Source organism: Nelumbo nucifera, chromosome 8 (assembly GCF_055504915.1).
Source record: "Nelumbo nucifera cultivar China Antique chromosome 8, China Antique-T2T, whole genome shotgun sequence".
Taxonomy (NCBI): domain Eukaryota; kingdom Viridiplantae; phylum Streptophyta; class Magnoliopsida; order Proteales; family Nelumbonaceae; genus Nelumbo; species Nelumbo nucifera.
The window spans coordinates 16,180,092-16,204,861 of NC_142656.1; the positions used below are offsets into that span (position 1 = coordinate 16,180,092).

General features: G+C 38.7%; 1 protein-coding gene across 4 annotated transcripts; it reads left to right on the plus strand.

Moving 5' to 3' along the window:
* The first annotated feature begins 5,340 nt into the window (after positions 1 to 5,340).
* Positions 5,341 to 24,285, plus strand: LOC104592514 (integrator complex subunit-like protein). 4 transcript variants are annotated; one of them, XM_010251928.3, is made up of 7 exons: positions 9,442 to 9,903; positions 12,108 to 12,199; positions 12,504 to 12,701; positions 21,292 to 21,415; positions 22,866 to 22,939; positions 23,307 to 23,464; positions 23,774 to 24,285. In XM_010251928.3, exons 2-7 carry the CDS (start codon positions 12,123 to 12,125, stop codon positions 23,938 to 23,940), a joined length of 798 nt encoding a protein of 265 aa, XP_010250230.1. In that variant the 5' UTR covers positions 9,442 to 9,903; positions 12,108 to 12,122; the 3' UTR covers positions 23,941 to 24,285. The 4 variants fall into 4 exon arrangements, with proteins under 4 accessions (XP_088749440.1, XP_010250230.1, XP_088749443.1 ...); XM_088893317.1 differs by lacking the exon at positions 9,442 to 9,903 and adding an exon at positions 10,291 to 10,315; XM_088893314.1 differs by lacking the exons at positions 12,108 to 12,199; positions 21,292 to 21,415; positions 22,866 to 22,939; positions 23,307 to 23,464; positions 23,774 to 24,285 and adding an exon at positions 15,204 to 21,285 and having other exon boundaries at positions 5,341 to 9,903.
* The last annotated feature ends 485 nt before the right edge of the window (positions 24,286 to 24,770 follow it).

Sequence of the window (24,770 nt, forward strand, 5' to 3'; positions counted from 1 at the left end):
AATCTACAAGGAGCGGATGAGTTTTCTCTGTTTCTCCTAGCTTCTGGGTGTGACGCAGGTTATTGGTACGACTGCATAGAGGTTGGCTCACAACACAGTTTTTGTTCTATCTTCATTTGTTGTTATTCAAAGTTGTTTGAAGTCATTTTTTGAAGTATTTAAGAAGATGAAGTCCTCAAACTTTGAAAACAAGCATGTTGCTAAATTTGGACAAGTTCTGGGAGCCTCTATAGACTCTCTATTGGCTGTGACCACAATCAAGCTGGATGGAACTAATTATCTGGCTTGGTCACAATCAGTAAAAAAATTATATTTGTAGTAGAGGCAAATGGGGTTTTATCTCCGGGAGCAAAAAGTCTCCTCCAGAAGATGATCCATCATATGAAAAGTGGATACAATAAAATTATACTGTTATTGGATGGCATGTGAAATCAATGCAACCACAGATTAGTCAACACTATTTGTGGATGAATTCAACAAAGGAAATTTGAGATAGTATTGTTGAAACATATTCCCAAAAATTAAATGTGGCCAAGGTTTACAAGTTGAGAAGTGATGTGAAGAATTTGAGACAGGGGGAGAAACCATTAGCTGTATATTTCTCAACACTGAAGTCTTTATGACAAAAAATAGATTTGATAGAAGTTGTAGCTTGGGACACCACTAAGGATGCTGAGACCTACAAAAAACTGGTTGAGAGAAACAGGGTGTTTGAGTTTTTGACAGGGCTAAATTCAGAGTACGACATTACAAAGCAAAATATTTTATCCAATGATAGTGCCTCACTGTCTCAACCATATGCCTTGGTAAGTAGTGAAGAAAGCAGAAAATTTGTCCAGGTCCAAGGGGCTGGTCTAAATGATCACTTTGCTAATACGGGAGTGAAACCCAAGGGGGTTGCAGGGACTCCAAGTAGCTCAGGGAAGAAAGAGATTATCTGTGAGTACTATAAAAAGCCAAAACACACTAAAGACAAGTGCTGGAAATTGCATCATGAGCTCTTACCACTTCAGTTTCAGAAGAAGTCTGATAATATAAAGGCAGGGAGTGCCAATGTTGTTGTTGGTCCAGATAGTGACAGATACCAAACTGAATAGATGGCGGCTACTGCTAGTGAGCAGATACCTCTTCTTCCAACCCTCTAGGAAATTCAACCTCTTTTGCATTTGCTCATTCAGGTATACGAGCTTCTGCCAATCATGCAACCATTTCAGGTAATCGTAGGATCCCTTGAATTATTGATTCTGGTGCTTCTGATCATATGACCAGCCTTTCTACTTTGTTTGTTTCATATGATTTACTTCTTAGACGTGATAAAATCACCCTAGCCGATGGCTCTCTTACCCCTATCTCCAGCAAGGGAACCATCAAGGCTACAGATTCTTTGATTCTTCCTTCTACTCTTCATGTACCCAGACTAAATTCAAACTTGTTATCTGTAAGTAGCCTAACTAAGTCATTAAACTGTTGTGTAACCTTCTTCCATTCCTATTGTATTTTTCAGGATCAGGAGTCTCAAAAGGTGATTGGGAGTGGTCGTGAGGCGAATGGAATATATCTGTTGGATACTCCTGGATAGTGCCATGAACAACCTGGAAAAACTGCTTTTGGGTCTACATCTACAGAGTCCATCACTCGAGTCATGTTATGTCATTTTTGTTTGGGTCATCTTTCTTTTTCTGCATTAAGTCATTTATTCCCATAACTGTTTAAGGGAATTAGTTCGTCCAGTCTTCCTTGTGAGTCTTGTGAACTGTCAAAACATTGTAGAAACAGTTATCCTCTAAGTAATAAAAGATCTTGTTCTCCTTTTAATACTGTGCACTCTGATGTGTGGGGGTCTTACCACTTACCTTCTATGGGTGGCTACAAATATTTTATCTTGTTCATTGATGACTTTTCTCGATTCGCTTGGATATTTTTTATGAAGTCCTGTGATGAAGTTCCCAGATTTGTGAGGTAATTCCATGAATTTGTCATAACCCAATTTGATACCAGAATTAAAATTTTCAAATTCGACAATGCAAAAGAATATTTTGAGAAAAAACTGACCTGTTATCTCACTGATTTAGGGGTTATTCATCAAAGCTCCTATGTTAGGACCCAATAACAGAATGGAGTTGCTGAAAGAAAAAAATAGACATATTGTTGAAATTACAAGAAGTATTCTATTTGCCTCACATGTTCCTACAAAATTTTGGGGTGATGTTGTTCTCACTGCTACCTACCTTATAAATTGTATGCCATCAAGGGTTTTAGGGTTTAAGTCTTCCTTCAGTCTTTCTTCATCCGGACAATGATCTTTTTCCTAATCCTCTTCGTGTCTTTGGCTGCATTTGTTATGTACATATGCCAAGTGTCCAAAGACATAAATTTGAACAAAAAGCCCATAAGTGTATCTTCCTTGGTTATTCCCCCACATAGAAGGGTTACTGTTGTTTTGATATGAAGACTGGCACTCGGTATGTCTCAATGGATGTCACCTTTGATGAGCTTTCTTCTTTTTATGGTTTTTCTCTGGAGAGACATTGTCTAAAGGGGGAGGATTTGTCACAGGTGTTTGCTTTTCCTCTTCCTGTCCCAGTTGAGTCTTTTGCTGAGTCTCTTCCTCCTTCAAATGAGTCAAAGGAGGATCAGTCACTTCATTATCCTTCAAGTGTTCCTATTCCTCCTCCTTTACCTCCTCGCCCTCTTTTTAATCCCAGGTTGTACCAACGACAGAGAACCAAAAATGAGCAGATTATTTTCCCTCTAACACATGAGCCTCATGCGCTCCAGTTACAGATGAGACAACAGGTAGTGTTATAGCCCCTTTGGAGCCATCCTTCCCAGACCTTGATATCCCAATTTCTATTAGGAAAGGAAAAATGAAGTGTACTGCACATTGCATTTCCAAACACCTTTCTTATAGTTTGCTTTCTCCTTCATATTTTGCCTACATTTCTTCTATTGCTTCTAACCCAATTCCCAGGTCTATGTCAGAAGCTCTTACTATTCCAGAATGGAGGGATGCTAATGAGAACAGAAATTGATGCCTTGCACAAGAATGGCACTTGATAAGTGGTTGATTTGTTTGAAGGAAAGGATCCAGTAGGTTGTAAGTGGGTTTTTACTATCAAATATCATGCTGATGGCACCATTGAAAGGTACAAGGCTAGGCTGGTTGCAAAAGGCTGTACACAGACATATGGGATTGATTATCTGGAGACCTTTGCCCTTGTTGCCAAGATGACTTATGTGAGAGTTCTACTATCTTTGGTTACACACTCAGACTGAAACAAATATGAAAGGAAATGTGTACAGGCTAAAGAAATCTCTTTATGGACTCAAACAGTCCCCTAGAGCATGGTTTGAAAGGTTTAGGGCTGCCCTTGTTAGTTTTGGCTTTGTATAGATACAGTCTGATCATACCCTCTTTGTGAAGAGGAGAGGATCCTTGGCCGTTTACCTGATTGTTTATGTTGATGATATTGTTGTGACTAGTAATGATGTCTCAGGGATTAATGATATCAAATCTTTCATTCTTACAGAGTTTGAGATCAAAGATTTGGGGGAATTGAGATACTTTGTTGGCATATAAGTTGCTAGATCCAAGGATGAGATTCTTATCTCTCAGAGAAAGTATGTTCTTGATTTGCTCTCTGAAACAGAGAAGATGGGTGCTAGACCAATTGCTACTCCTATTGATATGAGTCATAAACTCTCTGCTTCAGATGGAATATTGTTAGAAGATAAGGGAGTTTTATAGAGACTACTTGGAAAACATCTTTATCTATGCATGCCTCGGCCAGACATTGCATATGCTGTCAGTTGCATCAGTCAGTTCATGCATGCTCGTAGGGATACTCACATGGCAGCAACAGAGCGGATTCTGTGTTATTTGAAGGGCTCCCCTGGAAAGGGAATTCTATTTGCTAAGCATGGCCATATGAACCTTGAAGCCTACACAGATGCTGACTGGGCCAGAAACATTGATCACCGAAGATATACCTCTGGGTACTGTAGCTTGGTGGCAGATAATATTGTCTCTTGGAGAAGCAAGAAACAATCGGTTATTGCTCGATCTTCAGCCGAAGCAGAATACAGAGCCATGGCTCATGGAGTTTCTGAACTATTGTGGCTTAAATCCTTGATGAAGGAATTGGGTATTGAGCATGATAAGCCAATGATTTTATACTATGATAATTAGGCCGCCATCAACATTGCTCACAACCCAGTGAAACATGACAAAACTAAGCATATTGAAGTTGACAGACACTTCATTCGAGAAAGAGTGGCTTCTGGAGAAGTGTGTTTACCTTTCATCACCTCTGAAGGACAGTTAGTTGATTTCCTCACCAAGGGCATTCCTAAGGCTAAACTTTAGCATGATATTGGCAAGCTTGGCATGATTGACATCTATGCTCAGCTTGAGGGGGAGTGTAGAGAAGATGAGCCGAATGGCCCATAGGCTATTTATCCTTTTTATCTTTTATGTTCTTTGCTGAATGGGCCTTAATTTAGGCTTTATTCTTTCTTATGTTATGTTTTTTTAATTTTTGCCCAACTAGGGGCTTCTCTGTAAATTATTAAAGTTTAACTTAATGAAATAGAATTAAGGGAGTAAGAGAATGGATTATGTTAGAAAACCTCTCTCTGAACCCAAGTTGTCGCCACCTTCTTCTTCTTCTTCTTCTCTCCTCTTGAACTCTAATTTCTGCTATTTTTTTTGATTTTTTGCAACTTTCTAAACAATCATTTATTCTCAAAGGGTTGTTTTTCTTCTCCATCCCTACTCGAAATCTTTAAGATGTAACCTTTTAGACCCATCTTGATCCTTGATTCACAGCCATCGACGGGAAAGGAAGATGCACTATAGGACACACACAGAGAGAGAGAGAGAATCTGACATAGATAAAAGAGGCAACAGAGAGTTTATGTTGTGTTTTGTATATGTTATTAACTCATTATGTCCATGTGTTATATTTAAGTACCTGTTGTTTATTGGATTTTGAGAGGGGAGAAAGTTGGTCAATGGGATTTTGGTTTTCATTAACCGAGATACTCTTTGTTTTTTTTTTTCAATTATTATATGGATTAATGAAAAATTTATTTTCCTTGTGTACTTATTACTTACCTAGGTAAGTTAAATGATACCCATCTCCCATGCGAGCAATTAATTTTCCCATCTAGGGGTAAGTTGCTAACACTTTGATGAGACAATATTGCTCGTATAACGACTTTTTTATGGTTAAAATGGTCATTATGTTATTTATATGAAAAATAAAAGAATATGGATATATGCAGACATGTTCATTTTTTTAAAACAAATAAATGAACTTAATTTATATAATAGCCCTCCCAAGTTAATATCAGCATCCATGGATCATTCCGGATCCGGTGCGTTTGGATTCAAAGAGATTCCATTAAAATTTTGACACGTCAGTTCAACCAGCCATGACCTGCAACTGATTAAAACTTTATGATTGTTAATAATATTTCTGGATTATTTGTAATTGGCGAGGTTGTGTTACGCTATGGCGACGGAGGGTTAGAGAGAGTAGCGTGACTCGTTCAGGTCCTCACCTAAGGGGGAAGGGGATTGCTCCACCTTGATATCCTCCGGTCATCTTCGCCACCTCCGACATCATCAGCCTCTTCTCCGCTTTCTCTGCCACGCATGCCACCCATATGTACAACATCGCCATCATCTCCTCTTCTATGTTCTTGTACCTCAGAAGCTCCGGGTCAAACACCTCCGCCGTCCACTCATCCCTCACGACCAACTTTACCACCCACTTGGGAAGATCCACTCCCTGCTCCTCCACCCCCCGTTGTCAAATTGGGGAGCGATACTGCAACGAGAGCCTCCCCATCAACACCTCCGGCAGTAAAACCCCAAAATTGTACACGTTTGCCTTCTGAGACAGCCTCTTCGTCTCCCCTGCTCCGACGTGCTATACCCTCCCAATCTCACCATGGCGTGAACTGGGCTCAGAAGTAGAGCCAACCTGAAATCAAAGATGCAAGCTATGCCATTCTTGTCGAGGAGGATGCCATGCGCGTCGGTCTGAGAGCGAAACTGAAGGAGCGCGTCCGTGTCATTGGGGAGCAGAGCACCACTAGAAGCAGACAACAAGTGCAGGAGAGAGACAACAGAGAAGATGAAAGCGAAGGCATGAGCCTGCATTTTGGGCAATGGGCACCCACCTTGCCAAGTTTTTTGCTTTGATTTTGAATCAGGATTCAGGAGAGAAGCAGGAAGATCACTCCGACCACGACGAGTTGTACTTTGTCACAGAAGCCCCTCTCCCTCTATCTCCCTCCCTCTATCAGCGATTTCCGTCTATTTTTGTAGGGCTTTCCTCTCCCGAGCTCCGGCCGTTGTCGACAGACCGAGAGAGAAATCAGACTTTTGGCACACAACATGCTCTCTTGCAACATCGAAGGCATCACAAATGGTTTCCATCTGTGTCTTGAGGTCGAGAAATTTGTGGAGAAGTTGATTTTAGTGTAGAGTTTCTAAGGAACGTATTCCCCAAGATCGAATGGAAGGTTCTTGTCGATGCCGCTCGATCCATGGGCTACTCTCAACTTCCCGACGAGGCCGATTCATTCATGCTTGACTCTGACGACTTCCTGAAGAAATTCCACCACGCCCTACTCGAGCTTCACCTTCTAATCTGCCCGGAGACCGGTCGACACTTCCCGGTCAAAACTGAAAAGCCGTGTCAAAACTTAAACAACCATTCATTTTGGCAGCCATTAAATTTTTATTTAAAAATATTGTTAACAGTTATAAAGTTTCAATCGGTTGTAGGTGATGTACAGTTGAGCATAGATTGATCGCATTGGCAAGACCATTAATTCTTACATAATGGAATTTAGGAAGTTAACCCTAATTTAATACCCCACTCAGAAGATGAATTGGTTAGAGAAATGGGGCAATCCCAATCTTAAATTATAAATAGGTTTGCTTAGGAAGCAAGAGCTCATTTTTTTATTTTTTACAATCACATTACAAGAAGTTCATACACACTAACATTTGATTGCAAGCAACCATAAATTCTTACAAATTTTAATTACTTCAAGAACAAGAGAGAAGAACAAATTTTTTCAAGAAGATTAAGCCATTGCAAAAAGACCTTTCTTGGAAAAACATCATTCACAATTGATCAAGCATAAAGTCTGGAGTGAAGAAATCTACGTCAAATCTTTAGAAGCACAAAAATCAAGGAAATCTACAAGAAGTACGAAAAACACGCCAATGGCCCTTGTCTTCACCAAATTTGATCATTAATTAGAAGTTGTTCATGTTATCGAAAAAGAACTAAAGAGAGTTCCATTCCCTTCTTTCTTTATTGTAAATTTATTTTTGTAATTTGTCTCCATATTTTATGTTAATTAAATATACAACATTTATAGGGTAAATTTCTTAAACTACCTATTATGCTTTAGCTAATTGATTAAATGTATCATTACTGTTTGAAAATTGACTAACGCTACCCTTATTGTTTTTTACAATTGACTAACTCTACCCTTACGGTTAAGGTTTGTTAACGTGACTAATATATTTATCAAAAATTCCAAAAATACCCTTCCCACCTCTATTCCTACAAATACCACATATGTTCCTAAAATACCATCCTAAAACCTTTCCGTTATGGACAGACGATAGATACAGTGGTTTGAGTATGAGTTTCGCTAGAAACCAATAGACGAATGGAGATTGATCAACTTGTTAATCTCCATCTGTGGGTAATGTTTAAAACAAAATTTTACCAAAAAACTTATTAATTGTTGGGGAGAGAGATAATTGAACAGTTGATCCGAAACGGAAGATGATGAATAGTTAATCCGCCGACATCCGAGCCCTCCGTAGATGAATAGTTGATATGAGATGGAAGACGATGAACTGAAAACGATAGCATCATCTCAGGCATCAAAGAGCAGCGGCGAATCTCACCAACGAATCTCAAGCATCAAAGAGCTCACCCTCACCTTCGAGCCCTTCACAGATCCCTGCCATATCTGGCACCACGCGCGCGACGCTTGTCTTCAGTGATGGTTTTATGCTCGGATCTCTTCCACGACTTCAGCTACGGGTTGGTTTTCCACTCGTCTTCAGTGACATGTTACCGGTGGCTATCAGAAGTGGCCGCTCGTCATCCGCGCTTTACTCTTATTAGAGCTCGTCTCCCGTGCTCTACACCGGTAACAACACCTAAAACATGCTCACCAAAGTTGCTATAGTTGCCAAATAGAGCCTTGAGCCCCACCAAGGACTCTGGGTCTCCGTCAGATGCAACTACCGTGAAATTCCTTGGTTATAGTGTTTTACCGTCTACCCTTGTCGCCATTTTAGTCTCACAGACGACGAGAAAATCTATATTTGGAAGACCATTATTGCAATTGATGGGGATTGTGTGTTTAGCAATGCTAGATGTAGCTACTGTGAAAAGCCCCGGATGCAGCTCTAGTTGAGCGTTTTATCGCAATCGATGGGGATTGTATGTTTAGCAATGCTAGATGTAGCTACCGTGAAAAGCCCCGGATGCAGCTGCAGTCGAGCGTCTTATCGCAATCGACAGGGATTATGTGTTTAGCAATGCTAGATGTAGCTACCGTGAAAAGCCCAGATGCAGCTGCAGTCGAGCGTTTTATCGCAATTGACGGGGATTGAAGACTGTCCACGTAGACGCAGATTCTAACCACTCGTTTAAGATTTTCCATTGTCAAATATCTCTAATGAGAGGTTTTCTTGTTGCAAGAATCCTAACCATGGCTCGTTCTCGGGATCCAAGTCTTCATAGTTGTGTTATTCTGCTAATGACGAAAGAGAAGCTAATCTCTCACTCTATCACTCTCTCTCCTCCTCTTCTTCATTATCTCTTCTCTGTTTCATCACTCCTTCTCTTTTTCCTGTGTGTTTTGGCCAGACCAAGCGGCGGAGAGCAGCAACGGATCTATCCTATTCGTCTTGCTGAAATTCTTCGAAAGCCGGTGACCACCGCAACATTTCACGGTTGCTGAAGCTTTCATGTTCTGCTACTCTGTCCATGAACCCAATAACGATGGAAAAAAGGAGAGAGAGAGAAATAAGAGTTTTGTAGCCACGGGAAATAGGGGTTTACCGGCTTTACAGTGGTGGAAGATAAAGAGCGGGCGTAACAATTCCGCTCAGGGAGATGATTGTTAAGCAAAAATATATCTAAAGGGTAAAATAGTCTTTTTATCTATTTGTTAACGGAAAATTAAGAAATGTTAATGGTAAGGAAAGTATTAGTTAATTGTAAAAAGTAATAAGAGTTGTGTTAGTCAATTTTCAAACAGTAAGAATATATTTAATTAATTCGCTAAACTATAAAATTAGTTTAAGAAATTTACCCAAATTTATATTCCCATGCACTTACCTAAACAGTAAGAAATACTAAAACATAATACGGGAAAGGCTTTAACGATTTGATCAATCAAAACCCCTACTTATTTTGATTTTGATAAAAAACAAACCCGATTATTTATAATTCTTACGAGCAAGTTCGATTTTAACTGAAATAATCAAATAATCGAACAGAAATTTCCGTTCGGTTGTTTTGGTTTGGACAAATATCGGTTTCGGTTCGATTTTGAATAGAACAAAACCGAATGCTCACGAATTTGTAAATTGTAAGAGTCTAAACGCAGACGATCCAAAGCGCTTTAATTTGGGTCCCATCTCGGTAGAGAAAACAAAACCCTAATATTTCGAGTTTTAATAACTTCGATCATCGGAAGTTAAAAGAGTTGAAGATTGACACATAAACCGACCTGGATTCAAAAACAAACTCCATTGAAATAGTTCATTGGAAATCATTTGCGGATTGAAGCCCATTTGCTGCAAAATAAGATTGAACTGAAACTCCTCTGTAGACTCTTTCACATCAGGTATGTATTTTATTTCTTACGCATTCTTCTTCTTCATCTGAAACGAAAACTGGCCGTCGACTGTCTTCTTCTTGTAAACGAAAAAAGGGGCTTCGCCCCATCCTCAAACTCTCTTTCTCTCTCCCCTTCTTTGCCTACTCATAGTTGCACCTTGTTACATGTTAGAGAAAAGTTGAGGTTTCTCTGTTCAATTAAATGGTTCTATTGCCCATGTTTTCGCTCTATGCTTCAGTGGTCGTCATTTCTTCTTTCTTCCATTTATTTTCTTTACTTGGGGCAGTCAGTGTTATGGTATATTGTTATACTCTGTATAAACTTGGTTATATTTTAGTGTAACTTAACCTTTTTGGGCTTTGATGCAAGCAACTAGTGGAATGAAAGTTTTGAAAGTCCTCAGACGCTTGAGAAATCGGTACTTTGCTTATAATTGATGATTATTTGTTATTACTTCGTTCACTTTGTAACTTTTAATGTTCACAAATTATTAAATCTGCATTGTTGATTCTGAATTAGATGCTTCTATACATATTATATCGCCAAGCAAAGATAAATAATCATATTAAATTTAAATCATTGCATTATCTTGAAGAATTGGGGTCTACAGTCAGGGGTGCTTAAGGTTAGAGGATTAAGTTGATTTTCCTTTTTTTTTGGTGCTACTGATGGTCTCCCAATCTCATTCCCGGTGTAGACCTCCAAGGTTTTAACACAGTTTCAAGGTTTTGGCCGACAAGCTACATGAATTTTTTTTTGATAAGTGACAGGCTACATGAATCCCTACAAAGTCTCCAAACCAACTTTGCTAAGAGAGCAAGATTGAGGGCTTGTGGATCTCTGACCCCAAATCCCAATCCAACATTTAACTTGTTTTTGCAGATTTGGTTCCAAGGAGTCCATATAATTTTCTTCTTATCTTCAGTGTCCCTCCACCAAAACTTTTTGGAGTTTGACAAAATTACCACAAATTCTTTTTGGGACTAGAAAACAGGACATGAAATAGGTGGGCATTGCAGTGAGCATTTACTGTAGTTCACTTGCTGACCTGAAGTTTTCTCATAGATTGAGCATCCAAGATCACATCTGCTTCTTAGGGATCAGCTTTTGAAAATGCGTAACTATATTTGCAAAGAACTTACTAGGGCACTATACAAATTCTAATGTCAAAAAGAACTTTTCTTTCAACCAAATTATGTGGGATGGCAAAGAATACATTAGAGAGAAGGAGGAAAAGATACAGGAAAAGGTCCCCTTGGCTAATCCCCCTCTAAGGCCTTGTCTTCTTTGAATGAGATCCATTTATGAGGATTTGGTATGGGACTGAGTGAACACAAGTCACGACCCAATTAATCCATTTTTTCCTAAATCCCATTCTTTTCCATTGTCAATTGCAGAAACGTTCACTCAACTCTATTATAAGTCTTGCTTATATTTAATTTGATAACCATGAACCTTTGTTTTTTTGCCTCAGTATGTTTAATATGCATGATTTCATGAGCAAGGGAGATGTTATCACTTATGGGTCTGCTTGGAATAAATACACTTTGAGTGATTGGAATGATCCTCTCTAGAGTTGGCTTAAGTCTGTTAGCTAAAGTGTTGGCCTATTACATAGACTAAGAGGCCTGAAATGGGTCACAGATTCTAGATAGAATGAGAATCTCGTGTTGACATTCACATTGGTTTCTTCTCTTGATTTGTGATCAATGGTTATTGACATCTCAATCTCCAACATGTTGTTCATCTATCTGCTTCTTATTGTTTCAGAATGTGATGTCCCCTGCTTCGTACTTTTTGTAGTTTCTTTGGTGGAATATTGAGTGCAAGTAATTGTGAATCTGATATTGAATGGATAAAGTTTTGCATTCAAAGGTAGATAAAAAATAAATGTATTATATAATCATTACCAAACTGTACCCTTTTATTCTTGTAAAAGATATATGAAACGGTACTGGGTTTTACCTTATACAAGGTTGGAAATTAAACAGTACCCAAAAATCACTATCAGGAAACAGATCTTCTTTTAGAAAGCAAATTATAATTGGACTCTAAAGGATATATACAGCAGAACCCATGTTAAAAGGATAACTATACAGTGGAACTTCAGTCTAGAGAAGAGTATTGATTGGGCATATGGATTGCTTATGCGTTAATTTAACTAATCATGGCTTGAATTGACCATTGCTTATATATTGTGTGTCAATCAGTTTCAAGAAAACCAAATGCGGGAAAAGAATTTCAGAAAACGAAATCTTGAAGAAGAGGAAAGCGTGGAATTAGAAGATGAAGAAGAAAGGAGGTCTTCTAGACCATTGATTTATCAACTACTCCATTTTTTTCTTAGTTTTTTGCAAAATGTTATATGGTCAAATCAATGATTTGCTCAGTTACTAGGATTATTTGAGCAATATAAGTTACAGGAAAAGAAAGAAAAATGGGTTATTTAGTTTAGTCTTTTTGTATTAACTGAACTTGAAAAATCTTGTGCCTTTTAACCACTGTTAAAGTTTTAATCATAGGAAAACTTGCTCTTCTGTTTTATTATTTGTACCGATAGAGATTTTTAACAATGCTATCTTTTTCCCTGTATAACTTGTATTCAGATTGACATTGGAGGAAGTGAAATTCCTTCAGAAACAAAGGGAGAGAAAGTCAGGGATCCCTGCAATTCCAAACATACAAAAGGTTGGTATTGTTCCAAAATCAAGTGAGAAGAATGAAGGAGATGGAGAGAAGGATGAGTTGGTGTTACAAGACACTTTTGCTCAAGAAACCGCTGTTATGGTTGAAGATCCAAATATGTAATTCTTTTCTCTTTCTCTTTTTGTGTTCCTTTTTAAGACTGTTAATAGTTTCTGTATTTCTTTCATCACATAACTTAAATTCTTTCAGAATTAGAAGTTTGTGTACAATGAACTGTAAAAACAAGTATCATGAAAATACAAGTTCATGGAGTTTAGCAGGTAATTAATAAATTAATTTGGCTATTCACCTTGGTTGATTTCAGAAAGTCCCAAGTTTTAATTTTAATTTTGTTGTGAGGATTATTTAATTGTTATTTTATAGTTGCTGTTAGTGGGTTGTCCGCTTAAGATGCTGTCAATTAGTTATTTTCTTTCCTTCTTATTAGTTTGTTTCTAGGGAGTGCCGCCAGGGGCATACTTGTAATTTCCATTCTTTTTATATTAAGTTAATATAAATAATGAACTGGTGGCAGCCAGAAGAAGGTTTTCTTTTTCTCTCAATCATATCTTCCTCTTCTTCTCTTTCTCTCTTTATCTCCATGAATGATTACATGGTATCAGAGCAAGGTTTTGGGCTATAAAAGAATTTCGGTCTCTCTTATTTGAACCTGCTTCGTCCTTTTTTCCTTCTTTGATTTCTTGGATGTGGAGAACAGATAAACCCTAGCAAACTACTTGCGGCTCTTCCTTTGGGTTCTTCCTTGGTCGTAATATTAAGGAAACCCTAGTCGAAGAAGGGCGATGCAGAAAGAGACTCCCTTTCTTTTCTGTTCGATGCTGTGAAGTCAGTTTCTGGTTGGCACCTTCGTACAGGTGCTGGATAGGGTATGTGTTCTTGTTTTTTTTGTTTTTGGCCAATGGTGTGAATGCCTTATTCCTTGGTTCTATACATTCGTTTGGATGCTGGATTGTTAGACTGTATGGGCTGTAGTCAGACTGATAGTATACTATTCTAATGTTTGCCTTGGCTGGTGTTGGACTGATTACCGGGCTGGTTTAATGACTGAACCATCACAGAGTTGATTTCAGCAGTTTTTTTGTTTTATTTTCCACATCCTAGAAGTAAATTTCTTGAGGGTTGGTATTTTGTTTGTGGCTGTTGTGTAGTTGTGTAGTTGTGTGGGGTTTGGACTGATTTTAGCAGTAATCTATGGCAAACTATGATTCAACTTCATCGGGGGTTACACCGACCCGCATCATAGCTGGTATGGGAGGTGAAAACATGATGTTTCCCATGCCCATTACCCTTTAAATGGTCTAAACTACCTGGAGTGGGCTAAAAGTGTAAAACTTTATGTAACGGCAAGGGGAAAAGCTGGTTATATAAATGGAAGGGTGAAAGAACCCAAGAGTGAGACAGTTGAACATGATAGGTGAGACCAAGAAAACAATATGGTGATGTCTTGGCTCCTTGTAGCCATGGAACCTGATGTGAAGAACTTTATATGGGCAAACACCGCAGTGAGATTTGGGAACAGGCCAAAACTACCTATTCTGAGCAAAGGCATTATGCCAAGGTTTACCAGTTGCAAGCTGAATCCTCAACCTGTAAACAGGGAAATCGTAGTTTGTCTTCCTATTATTCAGCCCTTACTTCCATATGGAAAGAATTGGATCACTATCAGGCTATAAAGTGGAAACATGATGACGATGCTAAGGCCTACAGGAAGCTGGTTCCTCAGCAGCGTGTGTTTGCCTTCTTGTTGGGACTGAACCCGGCCTATGAACCCTTGAGAGTTCAGATCTTAGGAAGCAAAGAGTTGCCGTCGGTTCACGAGGTATATTCCCTTGTTCAATCGGAAGAAAGTAAGCAGAGTGTGATGGTTACAACTGAGGGGGAGCAACAAGTTGCTTTGGCTGCAATGAGTAATAACATGGGGAAGAAAAGTGACACCAAGAAGGCTGATGATAAAGACAAGTTGTTTTGTACCCACTGTCGACGCTCACGGCATACACATGACACATGTTGGGACATTCACAGGAAACCCAAGTGGGCAGTGAAGAACCAAGAACAGGGTAAAGGGCAAGGTTAGAAGAAGATGAACACAACACATAATGCAGCACATGTGGCAACCCAAGATACTCAGGTTGCCGGTACTACCCGAGACCACCTTAATAATTCTGACCCTAAGGAAGATATAATGAATTCCTTCAGAGACCACTTGGAGTCATATGGTAGGGCTTTGAGACAGATGGATTGCTCAGTCACTGGTACTCCTACTTCATTTGCATCTATATCAGGTAATACGACTTCTGCATTCCATGTCACTCCCACTGGTTTTCCCTTGGATCATTGACTCAGGGGCCTCTAACCACATGACCGGTAAGCCGAACTTATTTCAGACTTATAGCCTTTTGTCAGGAAGGGATAAAGTGAGGCTTGTAGATGGCTCATTCTCCTCCATTGCAGGCCAATGATCAATATCTCTTCCCCATGGCCTTAACCTGAATTGTGTATTGCATGTCCCTCAACTTTCTATAAATTTGCTTTCAATTAGTAGTATCACAAGCTCTTTAAACTGTAGTGTAACCTTTTTTCCTCGTTCATGTGTTTTTCAGGACCTAACTTCTGGGAGGACGATTGGTAGAGGGATCCTAATGGATGGCCTCTACATTCTCGACAACAAAGCTGGTCTCTCGGTGTTATCCTCAGAGTCACATAGTCAGTCAAATAAGAGCCAAATTTTTTTGTGGCATAGTCGGTTAGGTCATGTTTCTTTTGAAATAGTAAAGTCTTTGTTTACGGTTTTATTTAAGTCATGTTCAGTGTCAGAGTTCCAGTGTCAAACGTGTCAGTTGAGCAAACAATGCAGAACAACTTTTCACTCAAATAATAAAAGATCAAGTGTTCATTTTCATGTTGTGTATTCTGATGTATGGGGGCCTACTACTGTAATCTTTGAGGGCGGATATAAGTACTTTATCACATTGATCGATGACTACTCTCGCTATACATGGGTATTCCCTATGCGTAGTAGAGATGAAGTTCCAAAGATTGTGAAAGACTTCCAGAGGATGGTATTTACGCAATTCCATGTTGAAATACAGATCTTCCAATTCGATAATGCAAAAGAATACTTCCATGGTGAGCTCAATGAGTTCTTTGCCTCTCACGGATCTATTCATAGGGACTCATGCGCTAGAACACCACAACAAAATGGTGTTGCAGAAAGAAAAAACAGACACCTCATTGAGGTAGCTCGCGGGATGATGTTACACATGAATGTTCCAAAAAGGTTTTGGATGGATGCTATACTTGCAGCTGCTTATGTCATCAATCGCATGCCCTCCAAAGTGCTAAACTACATGGCCTCTCATCAGTTGTTCCCTCAGTCCCCTTTATTTTCCATTCTCATGAGAGTTTTTGGTTGTCGTGCCTTTGTCCATGATTTGTCTCCGTCTCGAGGTAAGTTAGACCTTCGATCCATTCCTTGTATCTTTCTGGGGTATCCCTCCTCTCAAAAAGGGTATCGGTGCTTTGATCCCGTTACTCATAAGTTTTTTGTGTCTATGGATGTGTCTTTCTTTGAGTCTGAGCCATTCTTCCCTGCTTCTCCTCAGGGGGAGAGCCAAGTCTCTCTTCCTTCTATTCCGGACCTTGCTCCCTTTCGTTTCTTCCAACGTACACGTCGTAGAGATCTGCAATGTAATAGAGATGTGGAGCAGCCAAACATTGAGCAACCGACCCCATTAGACTCCCAGGAGGTAAGTCCAATCCTTGTTGCACCTATTGATACCCCTACTCCTACTGTGGATGACTTTGACATTCCTATTGCTCAAAGAAAGGGAGTCAGGTCATGCACTACCAAACATCCCATTACCCAGTTTGTCTCCTATGATCACATTTCCCCCTCATACCGAGCCTTTCTATCTGCAGTTTATTGCATCCCTGTTCCCAGAAATGTTGCAGAAGCCTTAAAATGCCCTGAATGGACAGATGTCATGAAGGAGGAGATTAATGCTCTTCATAAAAATCAAACTTGGGAATTGGTGGATCTTCTAAAGGGGAAAGACCCCGTGGGGTGTAAGTGGGTGTTTACAGTTAAACACAAGGCAGACGAAACAGTTAAAAGGTACAAAGCAAGATTAGTAGCCAAAGGGTACATTCAAGTGTATGAGGTTGACTATGAATTGCATCAAAGGGTGAACTCAATTAGGGTCTCCTATCATTAGCTGCTAACTTTGACTGGGAATTGCATCAACTGGACATAAATAATGCTTTTTTGAATGGTGATTTAGAGGAGGAAGTATACATGGTTCAACCCCCTAGATTCTATGCCAAGGGAAGTGAAAATAAGGTGTGCAAGCTGAGAAAGTCTCTTTATGGTTTAAAACAATCTCCCAGAGCTTGGTTCAGTAAATTTCACATGGCAGTTCAGCAGGTGAGCTTCAAACAATGTCAGTCTAATCATACACTCTTTGTGAAGAGATGTCAGGAATAGGTTGCTGTATTGATAGTGTATGTGGATGATATCATCATTACAGGAAATTGGAGTTCAAAAATACAAAAATTGAAACAATTCCTTGCATCTAAATTTGAAGTGAAAGATTTAGGTCCCCTGAAGTATTTCCTTGGAATTGAAGTCGCTCGCTTAGAAAAAAGGGTATCTTCATTTCTCAAAGGAAATACATCCTTGATCTATTACAGGACATAGGCAAATTAGGTGCAAGGCCAGCAGATACTCCCATGGATGTTGACTACAAGTTGGGTGACTGTGATGGTGAACCTTTGAAAGATGTGAAACAGTTCCAAAGGTTAGTGGGAATGCTAATTTAATTGTCCATGACCCATCCAGACATTGCCTATTCAGTTGGGGTTCTAAGCCAATTCATGCACTCTCCTAAGAAACCACACATGGAGGCAGCAGAGAGAGTTCTTAGATACTTGAAAAAGTATCCTGGAACAGGTCTACTATTCAGTAAACATAATCACCTAAAGGTGGAAGTCTTTACAAATGCTGATTGGGCAGGTGCCGTGGATGACAGAAAGTCCACGAGTGGGTATTGCACATTGTGGGAGGAAACCTAGTGACCTGGAAAAGCAAGAAACAAAGTGTGGTAGCAAGGTTAAGTGCTGAAGTTGAATATAGAGCTATGGCACATGGGGTGGCTGAAGTCCTTTGGCTAAAAAATCTTCTAGGGGAGCTTGGAGTTGCTCATAATCCTATGTCTCTTTATTGTGACAACAAGACAGCCATAAACATCGCCAGCAACCCTGTCCTACATGAGAGGACCAAGCACATTGAGGTGGACAAACACTTCATAAGGGAAAAATTGGAAAAAAGGGAAATGTGCATCCCTTATGTCAACTCCAAGGAACAACTCGCTGATGTCCTCACAAAAGGGCTTCCATACTCGCGGTACAATGAGTTATGTGACAAGCTGGGCATGATAGACATATTCAACCCAACTTGAGGGGGAGTGTTGTGAGGATTATTTAATTGTTATTTTATAGTTGCTGTTAGTGGGTTGTCCGCTTAAGATGCTGTCAATTAGTTATTTTCTTTCCTTCTTATTAGTTTGTTTCTAGGGAGTGCCTCCGGGGGCATACTTGTATTTTCCATTCTTTTTATATTAAGTTAATATAAATAATGAACTGGCGGCAGCCAGAAGAAGGTTTTCTTTTTCTCTCAATCATATCTTCCTCTTCTCTTTCTCTCTCTCCATGAATGATTACAAATTTTCTCCATGAGCATAGTTCATGGATAATTGGATATTTGATGAACAACATTTATGCTTAGTCTGTGGCATACTTGGCTTGGATCCCCAATAGTGGCAATGATCATTATTTCCCCTGGAGGTAAACTGTTTGTGTAATTGATAAAAAGAAAACTGTTTTTGTGTACAAGTTGGTCGATAAAAAGAACAAAATGGGGAAACAAAACAAAAACAAAAACAAATGTAGGAAAATTTCAAACTCATCTTTGCCAAATTTCTAGAAAAAAAAAGCTCAAGATTTTTGCATGTGTTCATGCTCCTTTTTCTTCTGATTTTGTCAAAGCTTGTCATTTTTTCAGAGTCCCTTCACTTTCAAAACCTTTTTTATTTTGATCAGCAACACGGAAAAAGATTTCATTAAATTAAAGAAATCAGGATTACAACAAGAAGTTGTGAAAGAACCACATTTAGGAGCTGTCCCAATACAATTTACATTTGAGCCCAAAACATATGTGCTCTATGCACCCCTTGCTTGGCTAGGCTATCTGCCAAGCTGTTAGCAGTTCTCCTCACCCATCTCACTCGGATTGACATATCCTGTGACAGCCATTTAAATTTCCTGAAATCATTCCTCAAATGTAAGCCACCCCCTCCCCCTTACCAAGCCACTTAACCACAGTTTTCAAATCTGTCTCAATAATCAGCCTACTAATACATTCACTTTCAAAACCTTAATAAGTTCAAATGAAATTTAACATGGCAAATTACAGTTTTTTAGGTGCTTCTATTATTCCTTGTGGAGGGAACGGAAATTTGTCAAATTTCCCTATCATAGGTCCTGGATGCACCTACTTCCCCCCTTCCTCCCCTAGAAGAACCCATTCAAACTTAACTTTGGTGGTTGTTCTCATGACAAGTTTTTAGTTTCATGTACTGAAGATATTTTCAGAAGTGTTGCATGGACATGACACAAAAATCAGAATCTGATGTGTTTCCAGGAGTCTGACTCGGTAAGACAAAAGGACAAGGAATCATGGTAACATATACTGTTAACATCTACAAAAAAGCATCACTATTATAATGCCCTAGATTTTTTTTTTTTTTGAATTCTGACACTTTACACCTATGGAAAAAAGGTTTATAAGTTATATTTGTTACTTTTTTTTATTAAAAATGGCATTTATTGTGTATTAAATATTATGTCAAATAAGCAAGTGCACAAAGGAAAATGTTATGTAAAGGTGCCCCTCAGGAATCCATTAAGTATCTGACTCTAACACAGATGCTTCATCCATTTTGAGAGTCCATGCAATACTGGCTTTTAGGAACTAGAGGGGTGGTGGCTATTGCTTATTTAGGCTCTATTTGGAAAGGAGACTCAGGTGGGAGATTCTGTCTCTCCTTCATATTACAGATTGTCATAATCTATGGATGTTGTGGGGTTCATGGTGGTGGGCAGCTCCAAGGTTGTCATGAGATGGATGCTTGACCCCTTTATGGATCCTTGGAAATTGAGCCATGTTATTACAGAGGTAAACTGCCATTAAGGCTGAACTCCTTGTTTCAAATTGTCCAACATCTGTCAATTCCATTGCTGACATATTTACTGTGGAGGGTAGCTAGCCTTCTTTGCTCTGGGGTACTTTTATATAAATATAGGGGCTCTAATTATATGATTTCTGTTTTTTTTATCTCCCTTGTCAGGGGTTTTCTTTGTTTGTTCTTCCTTACCATTCTTGTATCTCAGTCTGATGTCTTGGATTTGGTTCTTTTTAGTTATCAATAAAATTTTTCTTATCTATCTAATTCAACTTGACTTGGTCTTAATCCCAACTATTTGGAATTCACATCTGTGCCCCACAAATGCCCCACAGCATACCCTAACCGTGTATTGGGAACATCTCCCACTGCCAACTTTGGGAGATGTTCCCAATGCACGCTGAGATGTGCATGTGGGGCGCAGATGTGATCTCAACTATTTGGGGTCATCTACATGAATCCTGTCCCACCATTTTGCTCTGTTCATCATTATATAAAGGAAGCAAGATGACAATTTGAATTGTTCAATCACCCGATCCATTTCAGTTGTATTACAATTTGTGTGTCCAGCTGGTTGTAATTTAGAGGGTCTCTTTTTATGGTAATGACTGAAAATGGACCAAGTTATTGACTTGGGGGCCATGATTATAGTAATTGCGAATGTATCATTGTCTCCCAAGGTGGCTTTATTGTTCAGGAAGAGCATTTTACCTGGAAAGAATTTAGAGGTTATGTTCATAATTCGTTTGATATATATCTGTTCATTTCTGATGTTTGCACTTTTATTATTGCTTCTTGACTTTATAGAGGGACAGTTAAGGATTATTTTCTTTCATTTTTTTTTTTGTTTTTTAAAGGAAACAAAATGTTTCATTGACAGGTTTCTGGTCTAAAAGAAAAGCAAGAACTAATTTTAAGAGAGTACTGCTTGAGATGCTCTGGAAGCAATATTTTTATAAGTTTTTCTATGAAAAAATAATTTGTATGTTCATCCTCGTTGAGGTTGCTTTTTTGATGGATATGCTGGTTGCATAGTTTTCAAGGTGCCAAGGCGAGGCTAAGCGACTGGGGGGTGCCTTGTTGCCTAGTCGCCTAGGCGATGGATTTTTTTATGTTAAAAATATAGATCCTAGGGTAGTTCCCTAGGTACCATAACCATATTTCTTTAATAATTATTCATGATTTTCATAGTATAAATTTCATATTAAAGTATAGAAAATCAATATATTCATGAGAAGAAAAGGAAGAAGGAAAATAAAATTCAAAAAATATAGGGGCTGAACCCTTATTTTTGTTATAGGAAAAGAAGAAAATAAAAAGTATTGGTGGTTGTTATAGGAAAAGAAGAAAATAAAAGTAGTAGTAGAAGTAGGTGCCTGCCTAGGTATCACCTTGACAACTATGGATGGTTGTTTAGATTCTATTTTTGACTCTATTCATTATTTAACAGGTTGAAGTATGTTGAACAAGAGTTGGCAAAGAAAAGGGGTAAAAAAATTGATGCAACCAATCAAGCTGAGAATGATTTAAAGCGTGCGGAGGATGAGTTATACATTATTCCAGATCATCTTAAAGTGAGTTGGCATATGATTTTGTAATTTTGTTTTTCTTAAAAAAGATCCTTATTTGAAATTTAAGAACGGTATCAAAAGATATCTAAATCATTATGTGATGCTTAATGGCAGATGTTGGTGGGCCCTACAATTCTATTTGAGTTTTTTCTCCATCTAAACGTAAAAGATGAGTTTTAGTGATACATTTTTAATAGGGTCCTGATATTTTATTTTACTCTTTAGTGAGCAAGCAAGGTTAGCAATAGTAGGTCATGTGGTGATGATGGGTAGGGCTGTTCATAAGAAGGCCCAACCCGACCAAATTGACCAACCCAGACCGACCCAACCCGACCAAATTGACCAACCCAGACCGACCCAACCCGAGTCGGCCGGGTTTTCATCAGCACCGGTCGGTTTCGGGTTGGGCAAATTTATAAACCGAAATATCGGGTCGGTTTCGGTTTTCTTGTGTAAAAACCGAAACCGACCCGAAACCGTACCAAACTAGTCTTCCTACTTAACTAGTCTTCTATTAGTTCGGTAGTTCCTAGTTTCCTACTTAACTAATTTTCTACTAGAACTAGAACAACCCTATCTTCTAGTTCCTACTTAACTAAATTATATCTATCCTAGTTTCTAGTCTTTTACACCAAATAGGCAACCCATTAGGCAATTACTATCCTAGTTTCTAGTCTTTTACACCAAATAGGCAACCCATTAGGCAATTACAATTAGAATTAGGTGTCCTCTTTTACCTAGATTAGAATTTAGAAAGTTTCTTTAAATATAAATGTTTCAGCCTTCTTTCTATAAAACAGTTTGACTTTCTATTTTATTGTCTTATTGAATATTGATAACTTTTGTCTTTTGTCTTCTAACTTTTGTCTTATTGAATATTGAATATTGATAACTTTTGTCTTCTATAAAACAGTTTTGTCTTTTGTCTTGTTGAATACAAAAGCTTTTTGAGTGGAATAGGGGTTAGTAAGGTTGACACTGGACCAAAGGTGAGACAAGTTTCAGAAATAAGGTTTGACTACAGGAGCAAAACTGACCAGTGGGTCGGTTTCGGTTTCCACCTCAGGTAACCCGACCAGGTCGGGTCGGTTGGGAAAACCCCAGTAAACCGACCCAACCCGACCCGTGTACAGCCCTAATGATGGGTGCTAACATGAATGGTAGCACAGTGTCTTTAAAAGGGATATGCAGGCTTCATGTTCATATGATCATAAGGGCTTTCACATTGCATTTGACTTTAGTGTCCTGATTTTGGGTGCAGGATGCACCTTGTGCATCGTTGTTAAATTCTATGTCTTGGCACAGTTACATCTAACCACCCTATTTCTACAATCTACATATGTTTATGCACAACATTCATGCACATACACAGACTGTGTTCCATTATCAGTACCTTTTCCTTTTCCTTGTTTTTAGTTTTCCATTTATGAACTTTTTCCATGTTTCATTCTAGGTGAAAAGAAGGAACTCAGAAGAAAGTTCCACTCAATGGACTACTGGGATTGCTGAGGTGCAACTCCCCATTGAGTATGTTATTTCCTACTTATTTTTTCTGTTATACATGGAACATTCTGTTTCCATTTATCTGTCTGAACATCAACCAATGTGAATGTATCTGGTGATTTTAATGTTATGACTAGTTGCATCTGAAAAGGAAAAATGGGTGACCTTATTCTTGCTTGTAATTCTACTTGTTCACATTGTTATTGTGACTGAAGTTATGAGGTCACTGCCATTTGTTCACCCAAAAGAGGAAAAAAGGGAAAAGGGGGAAAAAGGAAAAGGAGCAGGAAGTTATTTTCGTGGATGATTATGGGTTGCTTCTTCTGGTTCACTTGTCTTTCAAGAGGTTATTTACTTTAATTATTTGCTTCATGTTGTTTAACTATTGCAGATACAAGTTGAGAAATATTGAAGAAACAGAAGCTGCCAAAAAGCTTCTTCAGGATAAAAGGCTTGCTGGTCGGACTAAGACCGAGTTGGGCATCCCTTCAAGTTACAGTGCAGATTATTTTCAACGTGGCAAAGACTATGCAGAAAAACTTAGGAGAGGTTGTTTACTGTTTTTGAAATTATTGTTGGTCATGTGATATGATAAGACATTTTAATCTTTTGTCCAGAAAATACTTGAATGCCACATCTCTAGAAAACGTTTAGGTTACCATGCTCTGGGACCAAAGTTCGCAAGTCAATGCTGAGACTAATCTTTACTATTTAGATCTAGTGACTCTTCTCAAAAGTCGTGGTCCCATCCTCCCTGATGCCTGTAGACCCAAAGAAGTTTTATGGTATTTAATTTTATATTTTCATAGTTTTATTTGTATGTTTTTGAATTTTGAATCATAAATTCAATGCCTGCAGAGCATCCGGAACTATACAAGGATAGAGGTGTGCAGGATAATGGCACAGGCTCCAAACCAGCAGATTCTGCTAGTGCAGACTCAGCAGGGCGGAGGCAAGCTGCTACAGATGAGTTCATGCTCGAGCGGTTCCGCAAGCGAGAAAGGCAACGTGTCATGCGGAGATAGGAAACGCAAGCCAATCATTTAATTTCCAACCTCTTGTGGTATTCTGATGGTTTCTGCAGATGCTTATTTCTCTTTACAAGGTATCCATGGTTATGGGATCAGTTGCTTCCAGTGTAATTTTGTGTTACTATAGTATAATCTGAATTGAGGATGTTAACGGATGGCAATTAGATCATATGATGCAATTACTCAACATGAGTGTTGGACATTTGAGTCTGATTTAGGCCGCAAATGTGCACCTGTATTCTCCAAGCAGCTCTGTAGTTGAAATTGTTTGATTAATCTGGATGTACCAACTCCAAGTTATTGATTATTGCCACCCAAGAATTTTTAAATGATTATAAACCTTTGATTCCGTTTTATTTGATAAAGTTCTATTAAAGATTTTTGCCAAATTTTGGTGATCATAACCTGCGATCGAGTTTACTGTAAAAATAATGTGTGTTAAACATCCATTACCCTGTAGTAGCATCTATGGAGATTGTTGTGTTTGCATGCAACCTGTTCTATTTTTTTTCCTTGATACAAAGGAGATAAATTAGCACCAGAAGGGAAGGGCTTTGCCAGCCGCATCTAAAAAAACAATAAAATTAAGGGTAAATTACAGATAGGTACCTGTACTTTGGGGGTAATGACAGATAGGTAGGGGTGTCAATTGGACTGGATTTGGTTCAATCCGATCCAGTCCAATGTGAGTCCATTATAAATGGACCAGGTCCAATCCAATCCAATGAATGTATTGGACTAATTTGGATTGGTCCAATTCAATGTCTGGACCATCCAGTCTGTTCAAATTCATTTTGATTTAGATTGGTTTCAACCCAAACCCG

Excerpts from the sequence above, each read along its gene's own strand:
- LOC104592514 (XM_088893314.1), top strand. The coding sequence starts at position 15,243 with ATGGATGGCCTCTACATTCTCGACAACAAAGCTGGTCTCTCGGTGTTA.